General features: G+C 42.7%; 1 protein-coding gene across 2 annotated transcripts in view; it reads right to left on the reverse strand.

Moving 5' to 3' along the window:
* Positions 1-2,546: 2,546 nt before the first annotated feature.
* Positions 2,547-21,623, reverse strand: part of FDFT1 (farnesyl-diphosphate farnesyltransferase 1) — a 34,981-nt gene continuing 15,904 nt past the window's right edge. For both annotated transcript variants that reach the window (XM_046656737.1, XM_046656736.1), the window contains 4 exons: positions 19,168-19,359; positions 10,946-11,122; positions 9,682-9,834; positions 2,547-3,472 (listed from right to left, as the gene is read on the reverse strand). In XM_046656737.1, the coding sequence (XP_046512693.1) occupies positions 3,251-3,472; positions 9,682-9,834; positions 10,946-11,122; positions 19,168-19,359 (744 nt within the window). In that variant the 3' untranslated portion in view covers positions 2,547-3,250. The remainder of the gene's footprint in view (positions 3,473-9,681; positions 9,835-10,945; positions 11,123-19,167; positions 19,360-21,623) is intronic.

The raw sequence follows: 21,623 nt of genomic DNA on the forward strand, positions 1-21,623 counted from the left end.
CTTGGGTGCCTGTCCAAACAAGATGACAAGTGACAGTGCCTTTTCATTCTTTACCTGGAGAAGGGCATATTTTTAGACATTTCAGATTTAGACGTTTGAGCAAAGATAGGTAGTTGAAGCTTTTCCACTCTTTAATATGCATCAGATAACTATTCACAGAGCCTGGCTACTGGAAGTGGTCCACAGACCAGCAGCACTGCCATCACCTCAGAGCTTGTTAGAAATGCGTAATTTGGGGCCAGACCTCTGCACCGGCATTTGTACTGTAACAAGACTCCAGGTGATTCATGTGTTCACTAAAGTGAAGGATTGAAGGATAATTCTTTAAATAAAGCCGTGGTTCTCCAAATGCTCTCCTGACCAGCAGCATTTGTTATCACCTGAGAGCTCGTTAAAAAAACCACAAGTTTGGCACCAGGTGATTTCACTCATGTGAAATATAAACAAGTACTTGGACAAGGAAAACAGTTCAGTGGTTACCAATAGAAGGGGGGTGGGGGATGGGCACAGGGGGTGAAGGGGAGCACTTATGTGGTGACAGACAAGAAATAATATACAACTGAAATCTCACAGTGATGTAAACTATTATGAACTCAATAAAAAAAAAAAAAACGAAAAACACCACAAGTTTGGGGGCACCTCCCCGGACCTACTGAGAAAGTCTATGGTCCTAGCAATCTGGGACCGTCAGGCACTAATGATACACACTAAAATTTGAGAACCACAGCCTTAGAGCTCTGCTTCCAGAACTGCTAATAACCTAGAATGCTTATTAACAAATGGGCAGCCATCTTTCCTCCTCCCCTAGTCACACACCCCCTCCAGCCAGAGAAATGGCTCAGTAGACAGAAGAACGGGGCTTCCAGGCAGTTGCTCCGAGAACTTTACCAAAAGGAGGTGTGCGTGTGTGCAGGTTTAGCTAGAGCTCTAGAAGCTCCCAAAACCTAGAGCTCAGGCTCCTGCTCCCATCTGTTGTAACTGAGTCATTTAAAGCCCTACATTCAGAGGGGTCAGCTGCTCCTCTGAGGAAAACTTAAAATATTCCACTGTAAGTAGGAATCAAGTAGACTGTATGCCGGCAACGCTATACATTTAATTACCTTCAAAATGGAGTAGAGGGTGGGGTTGCCAGATTTAGCAAATGAAAATCCAGGATGCCCCATTAGACTTGAATTTTGGATAAAGTAATTTTTTATTATAAATATGTCCCATACTATATTTGAGACATCATTATACTGAAAAAGCACTTTATCTGAAATTCAAGTCCAGCTGGGCCTCCTGTATTTTACCTGGCAATTCTAGCCGAGAAACATATTTATGAGGGAAACAGTCTTCCAAAGAGCTTAGCAGAGGGCATGAGAGCTAAGACCTTTGCACAAGCCGGTGATAGTGAAAATTACATAGCTTTCTGGCTGTGAGGGACCTAAGAGATCACCTAGACCACATGGAAGCTTGGAAGGTCCCACAGGCCACGACTGAGCCAGGAGAGAGGCTTTCAGTTCGTCCACCGCAGATCAAGGCTCCTTCTGCCAGGGTGTCTTGTGCCCTACGTGAACTTTAGCAGAACTGACCTTAGATTTCAACATACAAATTTTCAACAATCTTCCTGGGAATCTCCAATCAAGTTTTGATGGTTAAATTGCCTGGGAAATTACTGTTGAGTCTGGCTTACAGTGGCATGTGGCAAGTTACTCTGGCTTCAGCGTGGCGCCAAGTTTGTCCGGGACGGAACCTCAAAGGAACTGATTAACTGAAGCCTCCATTGACGGAGGCTAAGCCAGCTGCGTCAGACAGCAGCAGTGGTCACAGGAGGACAATCAGTGAGGGTGTGTGCAACAATGTCAATCCAACATTATTGCTAGAAAAAACCTCAAATCCAATGATTAAGTCCCTGTACACAAAGGACTGTAGCCAAGGAACAGACTATAAATGATATATACTGAGAGCATTAACGGCTTCTGGAAAGTTACTTCAACGCCCTACAACACTGATTCTCAGCCTAAGGGGCTTTTGCAAACGCACCCCTAGCGAGGGGCCATGTCATCCCTATCCGAGGCGAGAATCTCAGTGAGTCACTGGGGGAGAGGACACCACAGACTTTGGCTGTGCTGGGGTAAAGAGGGAGATGAGCCCTGCTAGGAGAATTAGGCGAAGCAGCATTCAGCTTTTAAACCGATCACTGGAGAACATCTTTTACCTTTCTCGAGACTTCGGTGTATAAACTGGTAATTTAAAAAAAGGAAAAGCTGAAAAACAACTCTGAATGCAATAAAATTTCAGAACGCAGCTAAGAGAATGAGCCAAAAGTCGAGTAGGCTGGCAGAGTGGATGCAGGTCACAAGGTGGGGCAGTGAGGCCGTGTGGCCACTCGTTCCGTTTCCAGCAGGCACAGGCGCATGGGGCAGGGTAGCTGTGCCCCTCAGTATTGTTCTGGCTGGCTTCGTGGTGGCAGCAGTCAGCCAGCCATCCATCAGTCACTAACTCCATTCTTGAGTTCCACGCATGCCATGCCCATCCAGGCTTTCAAGTGAAGTGCCCTTGACAAATGCAGAATAATTCAATTCTTTATTATAAAAATCTTCTCAAAAACATCAGCCTTAACTGGAGACCAATTTTCTATAGTGGGGCCAGAGGCAATCCTGCTGTTTCTTTCTGAAAGCTAAACTCCCTTTAAACAAGGAAATAACACCAGAACACCCAGAAGTTAATTCCCAGCCTTCATGTGCAGAAGACAGTCTGCATTTCTTAGGAACATGGGTGGGAATATTACCTAGAACTATGAACATTCATATCTACTACATCCAAATCAACTGAAGAAAAAAGGACAAGAAAAATAGGAATAGAACAGAAAGAAAATTCACTTCATTTTCTATTAGGAGAGGTATTCAAAGGTTGCTTCAAATGAAATACATTTAATTATAATTGTAGCCAGGATTCACACTAAAGAAGACCTCTCAGCAGTCCCATATGCAACCATTTCCCCAAGCCCGCGGCAACGAGTGCTCTGCCATCAGCCCCTGCGCGAGCTGCCACCACCCACAAGCATCCCCAGGTAGCTGAGGATGAGACATCCTTCCCTTTTATTCTCATCTTCTTCTCAACTGCATGTCAGTTTCGAAAGGTCCAAGCCCACAGAGTTCTTTTAGGGATTAAAGCAGGAGGGAAACAAAGGAGGGGAAGCCAATATCCATCCATGAAGAAAAGGTCAATCCATGTCATGGTGAACTTCAGCCCCCAGCCTGGTTCCACGTCAGTGTTCTCCGGTCTGAACATAGTCTTCTGTGACCTGGGACAGGGTGCTCAGGTACTGCCAGCTCAGGGCAGCCAAGAGCATGACAAATGACAGGTAGATGGGGGAATAGTGGCTTCGAGAGATCAGCTGACAATTGGGAAGATTCTGTGTCCTGATCGTGGAGATGATCTGCCTTGTTTTACCAGAAGATGGGTCTGAGTTGGGGATTCTATGATAAATCTGTTGGAGAAAGAGGAAAAAATAGTCAGTGCCACTTACTGAGTCCTGGGAAATTTACAAACATCCTCCGTGTTTCCTTCTTACGACAATCCTAAGCAGGGAGGTATCTTATGCCCATTACCAATGAGGAAACTCAGGTTCAGAGAGCACGAAAGTAATAACCCAAAGCCACTCCATCAAGGAGGCCCGATGTCACTGCAGGCCTGTGTAATCCTGAAGCCCATCCTCGGGAGCAAGCAGGGAGGCCTGAGCACGTGTGGCACCTGGGGAGCTACCCAGGTTCTCAGTGACTGTCGCATCCCCGACACCTCACAAGGCCAGGCGCACACAGGCACCTGGTAATGTCAGCACAGTTTGATTAGCTTGAAGCAGAGTAACATGGAGAAGGGAAATAATATTGGAAAGACTGGGCAAACGCAGCTCAGGGAATCGAGATCGAATCTGTGGTACAGGCAACAGGGGAGAGGAAGGCAGGCAAGAGCAGAAGCAGGGCCCCTAAAAGTCATCCTAGAGTCCTCGCTCCTCCACACCTCCTCCCCCTCTCCACAAACCTCCCAGTCCCCCTCCTCATGCCTATCATTACTGCCTCTGGTGAGGCCCTCAGTGCCTCTCCTCCGAGCTACACCAGCCTCCAAACTGAACTCCTGCCTCTATGCTTGAACCCTTAAATCCACTCATCTGTTCTCCACACTGTCCCCAAAGAGATGGAAAACCAGTGCTTGACAACTTCATTGGCTCCCTAGCCCCTGCCAAGTAAGGTCTGAGCTCCTGAATGTGAGGGACAAGGCCGCCCATGATCGGGCCCACCATTGCTCTCCAGCCTCCCTTGCTGCTGCCCACCACCCTCTGCACGCTTCTGTTCCTTTCTTCACTCACACCATTCCCTCTGCTGGAATGCTCCTCCCACAGTCCTTCACCTGGCTAACTCTTACCTATCGCCCAAGTTTCAACATAGGTATTGTATCTTCTAGAAAACCTGCCTTACAGCCCCAGGTCGGGCCAAGCGCTGCTCTCCTGTCCATCCTCCTTCCTTATCACTTACACTGAAATTATCTATTTGTATTTGTCTCTCTAACTAGACTGTAAGCCTCACAGGCACCATGTCTTACTCAGCCAGCTCTCTCCAGCCTGGCCCTGCGTCTGGCACACAGCGGGCCTCCGTAAACGTCTACTGACCCAAACTGACCAATCAGTAAGAGGTGATACGGTGGGAGGTGACAATGGTCCAAGCCGAGAGGAAGCAAAGAGGGTGAGGAGGACAGAGCAGGCATTAAAAACACACTTCCCCCCCCCAATTCTCATTTATAATAGGTATTTTTTCCACAAACATATATTCTTTTTTTTTTTTTTAAAGATTTTATTTTTTTTCCTCTTTCTCCCCAAAGCCTCCCGGTACACAGTTGTATAATCTTCGTTGTGGGTCCTTCTAGTTGTGGCATGTGGGACGCTGCCTCAGCGTGGTTTGATGAGCAGTGCCATGTCCATGCCCAGGATTTGAACCAACGAAACATTGGGCCGCCTGCAGCGGAGCGCGCGAACTTAACCACTCGGCCACGGGGCCAGCCCCCACAAACATATATTCTTGCCACCCTTCCTCCTCCCTGAAAAAAGCCCAGCTACAATTTCATATAACAAGGAAACGAAAGACTGTGCCTCCAGGAATGAGCTAACGATCCCGAATATCTAACAGTCTGCTGCAAAGGACAGCGACAGGGAGAAAAACAGAGCCGGGATGAAACCACAGTTTCTTCTTTAATTTCCTTAGAAACAACTTTAGATGATGGAATGATGCTTGTAAAAACAAGCAATATAGAAATAAAGTAAAAAGTCAAAATTGCCTTACATTACTCACCTCAGCCACAGGCTGGCATCCTTCCTTTCACACCTCCTCTCGCTATGCCCTTAGTAAGTCTATATATATAAATGTATAAAATGTCCCCTATAGATTGACATAATAACGTAATATACTAGTATACTTTTATACCTCTTGCTATGCCCATATAAGCCTATCTATAACACATAAAATATCATATATATATTTTATGTACTCTATATATGACTATATTATAATGTATAAATATACGCAACTCTAAATTATGCATATAAAATTATACATATATACAATTTTATTTTTAAAAAACAGGTTATAAACATATTCTATAATTTGATTTTTTTCACTCAGAACAATTTACAGACATTCATTAATGCCAGAACCTACAAAATGATGTCATCTTTTTTAAACACAAGCCACACAGTATGAATGTACTACAATTTAATCAATTCCTTCTCCATGAGGATTGAGGACAAAATGCTACAATAAGCATCCTCGCAATTTTCTGGTTCTTTTTGTAGGGAAAGTCCTAGATTGCTCAGTCAGAGGGTCACACACACAGAACTCTGATGAGTATAGAAAGCCTAAAGGTAGATGAGGCAGGACATGGAGATTCCTACACAGGGTTAGGGAGAATAAAGGAGGACTCTGGGACGCCCCCCGGGTCATCTGGATTCCATGCTTAGGTGAATGGCGATGTCATTAACAGCAACGACAGCAGCTCATGACCAAGGTCTGAGCTGGAGGAAGCAAGTCAGGAGTGACGAGCACATGGTGGAGGCAGCAGCCATGGCCATACATGAGAGAACCAGAAAGCTTGTGTGTAGTGAGAGAAAATAAAAATCAAGACAGAACTCAAGAAAATACCAGCTAAGGAGCAAGAAGGGAAAGGAGTAGACAGAGAGCTAAGAGGTTAAACCGGAGGAAGGTGTCAAAGAAGCCACAGGAGGAAAGGGCTTCAAGGAGAGAAAGATCCAGCGTCAAATGAAACAGTGGGATCGTGGAAAAGTTTTTTAAATTGGTCATTAGATTTGTAAATTAGGAGGTCATCAAATCACTCCAGTAGGAAAAGTTCTAATGACGAGGTAAGAACAAAAGCTAGAAGGAAGTGGGTTGAGAAGAGAATGGGAATGAATAAATAACATTAAGTACAGCTGCTCTTTGGAGAAGCTCAGCTGTGAAGGCAAGGAGACGGGGCAGAGCGGGCGGAGGCGAGTTCACATGGCAGGAAGATCTCTGGTTCCGTCACCTCTTGAAGTGAGTGACCTGAGCACATACATAAACTGAGAGGAATGACGCAGGGAAGAGAAAGGGTTTAGACACACGAAGAGGGCGGATCTTGAGCAGACAGGAGGAAATGAGTGTGTGGACCTGGGAGTAAGGCCTGCACGCGAGAGGCAGACACAGACAAGAGTGGAGGGAGCTCCCAACGTAGAACCTCGCACTTCCTCACATGGTTAAAGGCGGAGTCAGCTGAGAGTGAGAGGCTGGGACACAGAGCAGTACTTTGCAAACGCTACATTCACAGCAATCCCTGGGGGTCGTGGTAAAGGCAGATTCTGATCCAGCAGGTTCCAGTAGGGACGGAGACTCCAGCAAGCTCCCAGGGATGCAGAAGCTGCTGGACAGAGGCCCACACTCTGAGCGGAGAGAATAAATAGGGCTTGAAGAGCATGGCGATGCCCTACCTTAACCACAGCGAGAGTGAGACAGGAAACTCTGCCAGCTTGAAAAAGACTGCTCATGCCAAGGAATTAACTTTGGCGGAGAAGGAAATAAAGTTTCTGGCTGTTTGCCTGCGCATTTGTTTCTGTCTCAAAATAGCTGGTTGCACTTCTCCCCAGCTGACAGGTATCTAGGCCCTTTCCAAGCTGAGGCTGCTCCAGAGGACGGAGCGCCCTGAGGAGCAGCGTCCACCTGCTCAGGAGCATCTGGGCTTCGCTCCAACTCTTTTAACCATGAGAGCTGCACAAGGAGATCTTGAAAGTCCCCTGCAGGTGCATTATTGCCTTGACCAGTAAGGCCAGGGACATGACGGAAGAAATGTCTTCCTGTCTTACTGCCAAGGACACACTTGGTCAGTGAGGAGAAATAGGATCAGTGTGAGTACGTGGATGCCAGACAACTTGTAGACGTGATACAAAAAGTTTTAACTTGAAATTTATTTACAAAACGTCCTTAATGCTGACATTGAAATCATTTCCACATTCTATTACTTGAGCCTCAGCAATCTTCAGAGATTTTTTTGAATCAAATCAACTTAAGCATTTCTTCCAAAATACCTTGAGTTTCACTGGAGTAACTTGAAACAAAATAACGGATGCCTTAAATCAGGGCTCAGCAAAATTTTTCTTTTCTTTTTCTTTTTTTAAAAAGATTGGCACCTGAGCTAACAACTGTTGCCAATCTTCTTCTTTTTTTTGCCCCCGCTTTTGCTCCTCAAATCCCCCCAGTACGTAGTTGTATATTTTTTAGTTGTGGTTCTTTCTAGTTGTGGCATGTGGGACACCACCTCAGCATGGCCTGACGAGCCGTGCCATGTCCCAACCCAGGATCCGAACCAGTGAAACCCTGGGCCTCCGAATTGGGAGCTCCGAGAACTTAACCACTCAGCCACAGGGCAGGGCCCTCAGCGAACTTTTTCTTAAAGGGCCAAAACATATTTTCAGCCTCGTGGGGCACCTCCTGTAGCAGCTACTCAACTCTGCCTCTGTATTGCGGGAGCAGCCACAGACAACATGTAAACAAACAGGTGTGGCTGTGTTCCAGTAAAAACTTATTTACAAAAACGGGGTCAGCCAGCTGTAGTCTGCCTACCCCTGCCCTAAATCAAACTGTGAATCACAACTAGGATTTAATTCCAGTAGTTAAGAGGAACACTAGAACTCAAATTTTAATATAGTAATAGAACTGCCTACAACACTTTTCAAAAATGGTTTTCTAAAATTAGGAATCAGAATAAAACTGCAAAGCTAAAATATTCTCTGAACTACATACTACATAAAACGTTTCTAATTTATATAAAATGGAGAAACTGCGCCTAAAATGGCAGTATTCACAGTTTAGAAAGAGTAATTCAACCCCTCAGAATCGTGGTGAACAACAGAGGCTCCAAAGTCAGCCGGACGTGGGTCCAAGTTATAGCTCCAGCCATGGGGTTAGGGCCTCAAGTTTCCTTGATATTAATAGTACCTACCTATTCCGTTGTATGCCAGACACATAGGAAGCCCAAAATAAATGCTGGCTATATGGTTAAGCAGACTGTCCTGAGTCTTGGCGGTAGCAATATTTTGGTCAATGGCTGGACACTTTCATCTAGTCACTAAAAGGATTTTAGGACTTTCATAAAACGTGGTCTTCTCTTATACCTTCTATAGGTGCCTCTGGTGGCAATGCTGAGGTCCAGAACTTGTCAAAGAGAAGACAGGGAGGAAATACAAGGGGATGTGGAATAGAAATCAGAGGAAATAAAGGTTTGCTAGAACTCTGTTTTGATGAAACTGCTGTTACAAATCACCTCCGTGTAAAGGCACAACCGGGGGCTGGAAGGACAGAGCGATCTACGGACGGCAGTGATCTCTGGGGAAGGAGGAGGGAGGGGTCCTTTTATGCTGTCATGTACTTCTGTAGTATTTCAATCTGCAGTAAGAATACACCTAAGGATGTCGGGGCCTCCACTCACCAGATGGCAGTAGGCATCCCCCTCCCCAGTTGTGACAATCAAAAATGTCTCCAGACATTGCCAAATGTCCCCAGGGGAGAGGGAGTAAAACCACCTCCATTTGAGAACCACAGCCCTAAGGCCTGGTGATTAGAGAGTTCCAGCCTCTAAGACAAAGTTCTTTTGAACCTAGTCAGATGTCATACCCTCCACAGCTGGAGATTTGACTCGAACAAGGATGTTTTGTTTATAGGATGGCATTGGCATTTAAAAAATGAGATTTGCATTAGAAAATTTAAAAATAATTGTAACTTGATGGTTTCCCTTTGCTGAAATGCCCTACTGTGGTTTCTCAATTGAGGCCTATAATGTAATAGAAAGTACTGGATTGGGTGTCAGGAAATGTGGACTGGGATCTGAGAGTCACTCAGTCGGACAGTGCATTAGCATACACAGGCTGCAGCTCCACACTCCTCACCCATAAACAAGAAGGGTACGTGGCCTCTAACATCAGGGTACTGTGTGTGCAGCTCGGAACAGTCAGCTCCCCGTGCATATACTTTTTCCTAATAAAGGATACCAACTCTGTCTCTTTACGCCATAACAGAGTGAGCTGTTAGAATCATCTGACATCCAAATACAAAATGTTTAAATACTGACATTATTTAAATCATAAAAACAGCTACAAATTATCCAGGTAGTTAAATAAAAACCCACCTCTTCCATATACTGGTATATTATAGCTTTGACAGCCGGCATATTAGTGGCATCCATCATCAGGGTCACTGCTTGCCCTTTTCGAATCTTCACTACTCCTTTGAACACCTGCTGATTATTATAACAGGCAGCCAAAGTAGCAATGGCCATCACCTACAGGTAATAAGGAGAGAGATAAAACACTGATTCATTTCATGAAAAAAGTAAGAAACAGTGCTGTAAGCAATCAGCATCATAAAAGGTAAGAAAACCTTCTGTGGAATGAGAAAGCGCCAAAGAGCTAAGATGTAACTAACCAGAAAAAACACCCATGAAGAAAGGACGTCAAAACTTTGACTTTTCCCACTCCTCCTTTCTCAACAACACACAGAATAAAGGGGTCTTTGCAGTCTTAAATAACTCTGCAATTCAGCCACAAAAGTTCCTTTTTATTTGGAAAAAACAAACACAAGCCAATGCAACATTTTCCATGCTAGAGCAATGAGTTATTAGATCTGAAAAATATGTCTCAAAATAATATCTGGAAAGAATTTTCTATTTTGTTCTATTTTTCGTACATCGAACATAATCATTATACATTAAAAAATAACATGGGGGGGGAAAAAAAAAGAAAAGGGGAGGGTAGTTTCCCAGCTGAAATGTAAATTACTTCTAGGATAAATGGAAACCTAAGTCAGGCACACAGATTTTAGTTCCAACAACCACTCAAGGTTGGTCCTTAGAACAAGACCAAACCAAGTTTCCAAATCAGTTAAATCCTATGACTTTCTTCACTTATTTGAGTTAAAAATTGAAGTAATTGGGAAAGGCATTTAAAAAGTGTAGTCTTAGAATACTGAGGGGCTAAGTCCATAGGATCAGGTTCTAGTAAAAAGGAGAGTGGTGCTTCATTAAGACCTTTATTGATAACAGCTTCACCTACACGAAGCACTCAGCACTGCCATAAATCCAGGCCAAAGCCCTACATTTAATTGTGAGGATAAGGATCTAACTAGTTCAGAATAGTTAATGGAAGAAAAGTTCTGGAAGGTTCTGGAAAGGAGCAGACTTAACCTCAAGGCTGAGTGTGGTGGTTGTGGGGCAAAGGGGAGGTGTTGTGGAACACTGTTTGCCCCCCAGCAAAAGAAAATAAAGTCATCTTTTTAGGGAACCATATCCTTGAATACAGCAGACCAAAATAGTAAAGGCATTTTATCCACCCCCATCACACCATTCCCTTTAGCCTCTGCTTCCCATATACAACAAGAATAGCCCCATTCCATACCTGTGGAATAGCGCAGAAGTTAAACACACTTTGGTTTCTAAGTCTTGAAAGGTAGGTGATGACATCTGGGATGTGGTGTAGGGTGTTGGTTATAAGTTCGTTCAGGCATTGCACGGCCGAGTCAATATTCTCTGGCTTAGCAAAATCACTCAACTTCTTCACATACTTGCTCCAAACCTAGACAGATAAGTTTAAAAAACAAGTCAACATGTGCACAGGGGAAGAATGTACAAGTAATATGAAAGGACTGTCACTGAATAAAAACTATGATACCCAGTAAAGTCTTCCTTAGCTGCTGACTTATCTTTCACCAAAACCAAGTCATTTTAAGCTCCATGCAATGGCTATTTATGATTACCAGTCAAGGTCTAATTACAACCTAAGAGTAAGCTCAGTATTTGGGGAAGTCCCTTTGGGACAATTAGTGCACCGTGTACCAATCAATATTTTGATGCCCTCAGACTAAAGAGACCTCCTGTTATTCAGAGGGCATTAGTCTACTCCTGGAAAATAACCAGATATATACAAAATCAGCTACAACAGTGTTGCAAGCTACACATTAAACATTCTCAAGATGGCTAGGCCTCAGAATATTAATGATCAACTTTACATTCCCAATTCTGATAAGAATGCTGCTGAACGAGCATATGGGGAAGAGCTGGGGCTACATGGTAAGAACACTACCTCTTGGAATCTCAGCACCTTGAAAGTGAAATAACATCCTTAACTCCAACAGTAGCATTGGCTTGATGATTTTTAATATTATTTAAAGGATTCTCCGAAGCTAGAAAATAACTTACTTTTATTCTTGGGTAATCCTTAAGCTTCCTAAAGAATAACACTCATGGTAACTTTATACACTTCCCGAAATAAATGACTAGGCCTAGAAGAATTAGGAGATTCTATGGAAAGTCAAATTTGTTACCCACTCTGAATTCGCACCTAAACCCACTCAGGCTGACGGTACTAGATGGTTCTGCAGAAGCTGGAGAAAACCCCTACGTATCCAACCACAGCTTCAACAGTTAGTGACATTTGGCCAATCTTATTCCAGCTATATATCCCCTGCCCTAGCCCCAGGACTATTTTAAATTAAAGCCTTGATATATCATCTTATCCACAAATAGCTCAGCAGGAATTTCTAAAAGACTGAGAACCTTTCTTGTACATACAACACCTCTTATCACACCTAAAAATTAACAGTAAATATTTAATACAAAATATTCAGTGTTCAAACCACTGCATTGTCTAAATTTTTTTTACACTTGGTTTGTTCAAATAAGGATCTAAACAAGATCCATATATTGCATTTGGTTCATGTCACACAGGGTCTCAATTAGGTCTATTCTGCTCAATTTTTATTTCACTCCTCAATGTGGGGCCCAGCGGAAGAGAGTCCTGGCTGGTCAGTGTCCAGTTCAAGGGGGCTGGTCCATGGAGCTCCTGCAGGCATTGCATGGCTCCTGTGGACTCACCCACTGCTGAGGAAGAAACTCCTCTCCCCGTTCCACCTCATCTTCTCCAATGGGCCCGCCCCGCTGTCCAGTGAACACCTGTTGGCTCTTTGGGGGCCTCTCCCATTCTCAGGCCTCTTAGACATGCTGGTGCCAACCTCTGCCTTCTCCCACGCGGACTCCGGCAGCACGGTGGCACTCTGTGTGCTGCTGTAGTTTTGTCTGCATCCACTTGGGTTCTGGGGTTCCTAGGGATGCTCTGTCACTGGGTGCTTTTATACATGTTGTCCATGGGCCGGGTTTTGGGTATGCTTCTTTTAGTTTTTTTGTTGAGTTGTTTCATCTTTTTTTGTGAGAATTTGGGAAAATCCAAAAGCTATGCTGCTGTCACCACTACTACCATTTTCACAAAATCCAAAATTCTAGCTGATAAATCCAGAAAGGATGATAGAATTAGGATACTACCATGTGGCATCTCCAATGACAATGGTTCTAGGCAGTGACCACCAAGGAAAAGAAAAAGAACCACTACTCGTAAGGAAAAGAAAATTAAGTGTTCATTAGATTTTCAACAGCCAGTCTTTAAAGCAGAAGAAAACAGGGTACCACATGTAAGATACTAAAAAATGTGAGCTAAAAACTTCATATCCAGAAAAACTGACCTTCAAATATAAAGGACCTAAACTATTATCAATACATATAAACCTGGGGAGTTGTTATCCTCATGGGTCTTTCCAGAGCACAAGCCTCAGACAACCAAAAGGACTAGAGACATCAACATAAAGACTGGTCGTGAGCATAAAATTAAGACTAAATAAGGGGGGAAAAGGAGATATTATAGTATGTAATGGCTATCTGATCTGACAATTTAGATATAAATACAACCATAAAAAATAGGAATTAGGGCCAGCCCCAGGGGCCCAGTGGTTAAGTTCAGTGTGCTCTGCTTCAGCAGCCTCGGTTTGGTTCCCGGGCATGGACCTACACGGCTCTGTTAGTGGCCATGCTGTGCTGGTGGCCCGCAAAAAATAGGGGAATACTAAAAAATAGAGGAAGACTGGCATGAATGCTAGCCCAGGGCGAATCCTCCTCAGCCAAAAAGAAAAAAAGGAATTAAACTAGCACATGCAGAAAAACATTTTCAATTGTTTTCAGTAATCACACTTGCTGATAATAGCATTAGTATCACTATTCAGAGACTGCAGGATTTGTAATGTGGGAAAAAAGCAAGTGAATACTTATGGGATATACTAATTCTATCATCTCCTATTTCCCTGAGGAATATGAATCTTGATAAGGAAGAAGTGAGGTAGAGATCTAATACAAAAGAGATTATATTAACAATCCTATAGTCCTGAGTTTGAATGGGAAATATCACTATAAACTTACCACGTATTTTAGCTTTAAACTAAACACACATACACTGACCACCCTGAGAGCAATGCGTATCCTAGTGCCCACGTGTGGTCTTCAGTACCATTTCCCATTAAAAGAACCAGATGAGACCAGATCTCAGGCGAAGAATGCACAAAATCAGCTCAGAACATCTTGACATATGCCAAATGGCAAGGAAGCCATCAAAGACTATTAGGGTCCCATCAAGAGAACTCAGGAGCCAACGTGAACCTTCTGCTGACCAAAGAAGTGAAATTTTGTGCTTTCATCATGCGAATAATTGCAATAGATCGAACTCAATCAAATATGTTTTAATCCATGAGTTTATAATGATAACAAAAAAATACCTAATTGGTCACCTTCTGAGGATAAGAGAAAACCAATTGATTATCTTAAAAGCTGGGAAAACAAAAAATCAAGTATATATACTGTTTCCCCTACATGAACTGTACCACTTAGTAACCAAATAGTAGATGAGGGGAGGCATCTCCTTATAAAATCAATCCAGCTAATAAATGAAAACAAAATTAATAGAACTAAAAATTTATTATTTTATGCCATAGAATTGGAAGTCCCAAAATAAACTCTCACATTTCAGGTCAGCCAATTCTCAGCTAGGGTGCTAAAATAATTCAACAGGTAAAGAACAGTCTTTTTAACTAATAGTACTGGGACAACTGGACATCCATGCAAAAAAACGAAGTTGGACTCCTACCTCACACCATATACAAAAAATTAACTCAAAATGGATCAAAGAACTAAATGTAAGAGCTAAAACTATAAAACTCTTAGAAGAAAATGTAAGCATAAATCTTCATGATCTTAGATTAGGCAATGGTTTCTTACATATGATATCAAAAGCACAAGAACAAGAGAAAATCAATAAATCGAACTTCATCAAAATTAAAATCTTTTGTGCTTCAAAGGATATCATCCAGAAAGGAAGAAGATAACCCATAAAGTGGGAGAAAATATCTGCAATTCATCCATCTGATAAAGGACTTGTATCCAGAGCATAAAAAGAATTATTATAATTCAATAACAAAAACACAAACAACACAATCAAAATATCTGAAAGCATTTTAGTAGTATTCAGTAAAAGCATCTGAATAGATATTTCTCCAAAGAAAATGCACAAATGGCCAATAGCTGTATGAAAAGATGCTCCACATCATTAGCCATCAGAGGTTGCAAATCAAAACCACAATGAGATATCACTTCATACCCACTAGTAAGGCTATAACCAAAAAGATAGATAACAGGGAGAGAGGAACAGGAACTTAAGTGTTTAATAGGTACAGAGATTCTGTTCGGGATGATGAAAAAGCTCTGGAGACAGATGGTGGTGATGGTTGCACAATATTGTGAGTGTACTTAACACCACTGAGCTGCATACTTAAAAACAGTTAGAATGGTATATTTTATATTATGTACACTTTACCGTCTATAGTTAAAAAAGTGTACAGTAAGCATTGGCAAGGATGTGGAGAAACTGGAACCCCATACACTGCTGGTAGGACTGTAAAATGGGGCAGCCACTGTGGAAGACAGTCTGGCAGTTCCTCAAAAGGTCAGAGTCGCTGTGCGAACCAGCGATTCCTCTCCTAGGTACATATCCAAGAGAAATGAAAACATATGGCCACACAGAACCTTGTATACAAATGTTCACAGCATTATTAACAATGATCATGTGGAAACAACCCAAATATTCCTCAACTGATGAATGGACAAATAAAATGTGGCATATCCATACAACTGAATATTATTTGGCAATAAAAAGGAATGAAGCACTGGTACACACTGTCACACGGATGAACCCTGAAAACATCATGCTAAGCGAAAGAAGTCAGTCATGTAAGACCACCTATGACACGAAAGGTCCAGAACAGGCAAATCTACACAGACAGAAAGTAGACTGTTGGTGAGGGCTGGAGAGTGGCCGTCAGGGGAAAATGGACGCCGACTGTCAGTCAGCATGGGGTTACTTCTAGGGTAACCAAATGTTCTAAAATTGATTATGGTGACAGTTGCACAACTCCATGGATATCCTAAAAACCACTGAAAACTTTAAAAGGGTGAACTACATGGTATGTGAACCATATCTCAATAAAGCTGTGATAAAAAATTACTATTTTGCAGGGGCCGGCCCGGTGGTGCAGCAGTTAAGTTCGCATGTTCTGCTTCGGCGGCCCGGGGCTCGCTGGTTCGGATCCCAGGTGCAGACCTATGCACCGCTTGGCAAGCCATGCTGTGGCACGCATCCCACATATAAAGCAGAGGAAGATGGGAACAATGTTAGCTCAGGCCTAATCTTCCTCAAAAAAAAAAAATTACTATTTGCAAGCCTAATAATTAACAGAACGAGGCATGAAGCATAATGACTGCTAACAGCAAAAGTGGGCAAAAATCAGACATTATGTGCCTTTTGATAAAAGAACAAACCACCAAATCTCTCATCGAGGTGCATGTCTGCTTTTCCTTCATTTTGATTTAGATTTAAACATCTATGATGTGTTTCTATAAATTACAGTTTTTGTTCTTTTTGATACTCAAACTGTTCCACGTGTGGCCAGAGAAAGCCCCTTCAAATTGGCTCCTTTTCACCCAGTCTTTGGCAGCTCCCTTCATCCTGGTGTGACATGATGTCCCAAGCTCATCTTGTATATTTCCTGCCCCTCCTATTCCTCAGGTTCCTTTTAGTGAGAAATGGTATCAAAAGACCACAATTGGGGGCCAGCCCAGTGGCACAGTGGTTAAGTTTGCACACTCTGCTTCGGCAGCCCAGGGTTCATGGGTTCAGATCCCAGGTGTGGACCTACACACTGCTCATCAAGCCATGCTGTGGCAGCATCCCACATACAGAATAGAGGAAGATGGGAACAGATGTTAGCTCAGGGTGACTCTTCCTCACACACACACACACAAAAGACCATAACCGGAACACCACAGGTACACTTTACTATTGGGTTTGGTCATTGTTTCTACACCTTTTAGAAGATAGAGCTAGACTTGTTGTTTTTTTTTTGACAGAAACCATATCATAAATTCATATCGATATTTCCAATTCAACTTAAGATTATGGGAGTTTTTGCTTAACTTTATTGTTTTATATTTGTATCTTTTACTTTAGACTGAAAATCTTTTTTTCTTTAAAGATTTTTTTAAATTTTTCCTTTTTCTCCCCAAAGCTCAGTGGTAATAGTTGTCTATTTTTAGTTGTGGGTCCTTCTAGTTGTGGCATGTGGGACGCCACCCCAGCATGGCCTGATGAGCGGTGCCATGCCCGTGCCCAGGATCAGAACCAGTGAAACCCTGGGCTGCCAAAGCGGAGCACTTGAACTCAACCACTCGGCCACGGGGCCAGGCCCTAGACTGAAAATCTTGATTCCTAATGATATGAATACAATTATCTATTTGCTTTATGCTACAAACTTTCTATAATAGTTTCAGTATTTCAATATGATTACTGAAATCATTTTATTACTTTTTGGGTTTTCCTTCCATTTAAACTATACACGCTGTTGTGCACCTTGCTTTTTTCACTTAATAACAGAACCTGGAGATCACTGCATAGTGGTACAGTGCTTTTGTGCTCCACTGGGTGGATATACCATGGTTCATTTCATCTGTCCTGTATGGAGGGACATCTGTGTTATTTATTACAGACGATGCTGTGGGCAGTAACCTCCCAGAATCACCATTTGCCACAGTGCTCACCCCAGGGTTGTACCACTGCGCATACGGGGCTGTTGCCCTGGTCTTGCTTAGGGCTTATCAAACTCATGACTATTTGCCAAACTGATGTGAGAAATGCTATCTTACGGTTCCTTTTTTTTTTAAAGCTATCTGAACTGACACTTATTAAACACTCTAGGCTAGAAGTTGACTTCATTTTATTTACACCACTATCCTGTGGTATAAAGCAAGCTATGGTATTTTATGTAAGAGGGAAGTGAAACGCCTGCAGGCCTGCAGAGCTAGTGCTCATGAACGGCAGCGGGCGACATGCCTGTCTGAGAGGCAGCGTGGCACGGTGGAGAGGCGCCAGGCTGGCACCCGGAGACTGAGGCTTCCCTTCCAGGGCAGCCACTGAGTCACGGGGGCTCCTTAGTCAAGCCTCTACTCTTCTCTGAGCCTTGGGGTCAGTGGAGGGGCGGTCAAGAGCTGTTTCTCAGCCCTGGCTGCACGTTAGCATCACCTGGGAAGCTTGAAAATCTCTATGTCTGAGCTCGGGGTAGTGTTTTGTTTCGTTTTAAAGATTTTATTTTTCCTTCTTCTCTCAAATCCCCCTGGTACATAGGAGTGTATTTGTGGGTCCTTCTAGTTGTGGCATGTGGGATGCTGCCTCAGCATGGCTTGACGAGTGGTGCCACATCTGCGCCCAGGATTCGAACCAGCAAAACCCTGGGCCACCGAAGCAGAGTGCACAAACTCAACCACTCAGCCACGGGGCAGGCCCCTCAGGATAGTTTTAATATGATTGTCTCTTATTAGGAGTAGGACTGATCATTTTTTCAGATGTTTAAGGATTATTTGCATCTTTCTGTGAAGATCTGTTCTTATCTCTTTGCCCATTTTTCTCCAGGGCACTGGGCCTTTTTTCTAACTTCTAGCAGTTCTTTTTATATGGGGATATTAACCCTTTATCTACAGTATAAGCTGCAAATATTTTCCCCACTTTGTCCCTTCTCTTTTTTCACTTTAAAACCATTTGGTTTTAGGAAACCAACCATTTTATGGAAAGTACAAGGTAAATACTAAAGTAAAATCAGGAAATAGTCATATTTTCTAGCTTTCCTTCCAAATAAAATCAATGTCAAAGCCTTTCCTTTCCCTGTCCGTTTTTGAATTAACTCAGAGATCAACTCCCATCTCTCATAACGGACATCTGTAGTTTTTGCCTCACTAGCATCCTTTCCCCCTTCTTGGCAAAGAATCCTTCTTTCTTAGGGGGAGTCTACTCCATGTGTGCTGGGCAGACATAATCCAGGTGTAGACAGATACTCAGCCCTCTGGCTACAGTAACTGATTAAGGGATGGGCACAGGAACCAGGTCCTACCAACCAGGCCTTGCTAAGGACTTTTTTGTTAAGCTAGTAGGTTTTGAGTCATAGGATGACATACTCACCACTTGGGGAAAGCCTGTCCAAGAGACAGAAAGTAAGGAGACAGAGCCTGACTACACAGTCTGAACCTCTAGGTTCAGCCAGTCTACCTGGAGCAAACTAAACCTTCACCACATTTTAGACATTCTCTTACGTTGCCTAAGGTAGTTTGAGTTGCGTTCCTGTCACTCGTAACCAAAAGAGTTTAATGGTTTATTTTCAGAGAGTGTTTAAAATTATTTTTCCCCAAATCCCCTGAATGTGTTACCTCTTGAGGCCAAAACTCTCTTCCTTCTCGCTGGTCTTCCAGATAATCACGAATGATGTTTGTCTTCTGCAGAAACAGGCCCATAGAGTTGGCACGCTCTAAGTCTTCACCAACTAAGGGGTCTTCTAACTCTGAGGCCGAGAACAGACGGGAGAGGCCAATTCCCACCAGCCCGGCGACATAGTGACAGTACTGTAAAAGATTATTTTTAAAGTACTTTAATAATGAAATTTTTACTAAAATGGAAACGCTAGAGATCATTAGCTACAAAAAAACACAGGTTCCAAACAGAATGTATAAGATCTCATTTTGATTGAAAAACACAAATATATACTATATACATGTAAGGAGTAAAAAATGTCAAGAAGGATGTGCACAAAAGATTTAACAAAAGTGATCTCTGGCTAGTTGATGTTTTTATTTTTTTACTTGTATTTTCTATATTTCTACAATGCACATGCACTGCTTCTAGAATAAAAGGTTATTGAAACACTAAACTAGTACAGTAAACTTTTTGATATACAAAACTTGAAGTGAAGACAATGAGGGAATAAGGAATATTCGAATAGAAACTAGAATTCAAAGTAGAGTTTAATCTTGAAGACATTTCCAGATCTGGCAGTGTCTCAAAATCCTCACGTAGAACAGAGCACTGCCATTATGTTCTTGACACTGTTTAGAGCACTCTGCAGTCAATCCTCACAAACTTCTTATGAGGTACATACCATTATCACCATTTTATAGATGTGGAAACTGATGCACAGAGAGGTCAATTACCTGGCCCAAGATCACTCATCTAGAAAGTTAGAAGCCAGGGGTTCAAAGCCAGGTAGTCTGGCTTAAGAGGCAGGCTTTAACAACTTTGCCAAAACTCTCTCTCTCTCAAAAGAGACCTTAGTAAACATAATTCTTAATTGCCAAGGAATTTTTTTCCAGGGGCCGGCCCCGTGGCTCAACGGTTCAAGTTCCATGCACTCCACTTGGGAGTGGCCAGGGTTCACAGGTTTGGATCCTGGGTGTGGACCTACTCCACTCATCAGCCATGCTGTGGAGGCATCCCACAAACAAAATAGAGGAAGACTGGCACAGATGTTAGCTCAGGGCGAATCTTTCTCAAGCACAAAAAGAGGAAGATTGGCAACAGATGTTAGCTCAGGGTGAATCTTCCTCACCGGAAAAAAAAGAAAAGATTTTTTTTCCCATAAAAGTGGTTTGTCAAAGCTGCCCTCCCCTGAAAAGAGTATATGAAGACAACTTAATGGAATACTTATAAAACGAAGGCCCAATGGGCAATCTAAGAATGAAGAGTCATTAAAGAAGGTACGCTCTGGAGCAGAGTTAGCAAAGACCACAAAGCAAAGAGTATCTCTAGTTAAAAGCAATACAAAGCCAGAGACTAATCAAGGGGCACAATGAGATGGCAAAGAGAAAGCACTTGAACTATGTTCCAGGAGAGGAAGAATCTGGAAGGAGTAAAGATGTGCTGAAATTAGACAGAGAGAAATGAGCCTTGGACAACTACAAGAAATTTAAAAAGAATTAATTGAAATTTAAAAACATTAGTACATCACAGTGCTGTCCAAAGAAAAGTCTATTTTTATTTTAAGATAACAGTTCTTCGGGTAGAAATACTCCTAGAATGGAAGTATTTAGCTTCCTCCAAAGTTGAAGGAAAAAAATATCTTTAAAAATATTCTATTTTATCTGATCAGAACTTCTGTTCAACAACCCGTAATTAAGCTTCCTGAACAGATCTGCACAGCAGGAAAGGAGTTACTATGAGATAACCAGGGCTGGTCTTGGGCAGGAGGAGTTTCACTTGAAGTTTAAATTCATAAACTGATATTCCAGCAGCAGTCACACGCATGCTCACTGGGGAGCATAAACCAGTAGCTCCAAAGATGCTGCCATTGAGTTTTGAGGCTTGAAGGATTAAGAGGCTAAACTTTGGATCTACTCTCACTCAGTGAATATGCAGCAGTGTCTCTTGTGAGATCCTAACCTAAACAGTGTTAAAGATACAAAATATGTACACAATTTAGATGTTTTATGTCTCCGCTTCCATTGGGGTGATGAATTAGTCTCACAAACCCATTCCAATGGAAAATGGGCAAGACCCTTCGCCCCTGTCTTGCATTTTGATGTTCAGTTTAGTCCTCATAGTCGATTAGGTTACTCTGTCTAGACAAGCACTCTCTTCCAGGCCCATACTCCTACCACTATCCTACGCGGCTGCAGGTCAGGAATAACCTCTGACCAAATAAAGGTCATTAAATTTTATTTGCCACATCACCTGCTCTCATAGCCCTTTCTAGCTACTCTGTCTCCTCAGGAAGACAGCCTCACCCATGTGGGGTATCCCACAGCTCATCCCCACATGTATTCATTTATAACCAGCATACGAATCAGGAGAGGGGTGTCACGAAACTTGGAACATCTCTTGTTGTCCTATTTCT

Source organism: Equus quagga, chromosome 3 (assembly GCF_021613505.1).
Source record: "Equus quagga isolate Etosha38 chromosome 3, UCLA_HA_Equagga_1.0, whole genome shotgun sequence".
Classification (NCBI taxonomy): domain Eukaryota; kingdom Metazoa; phylum Chordata; class Mammalia; order Perissodactyla; family Equidae; genus Equus; species Equus quagga.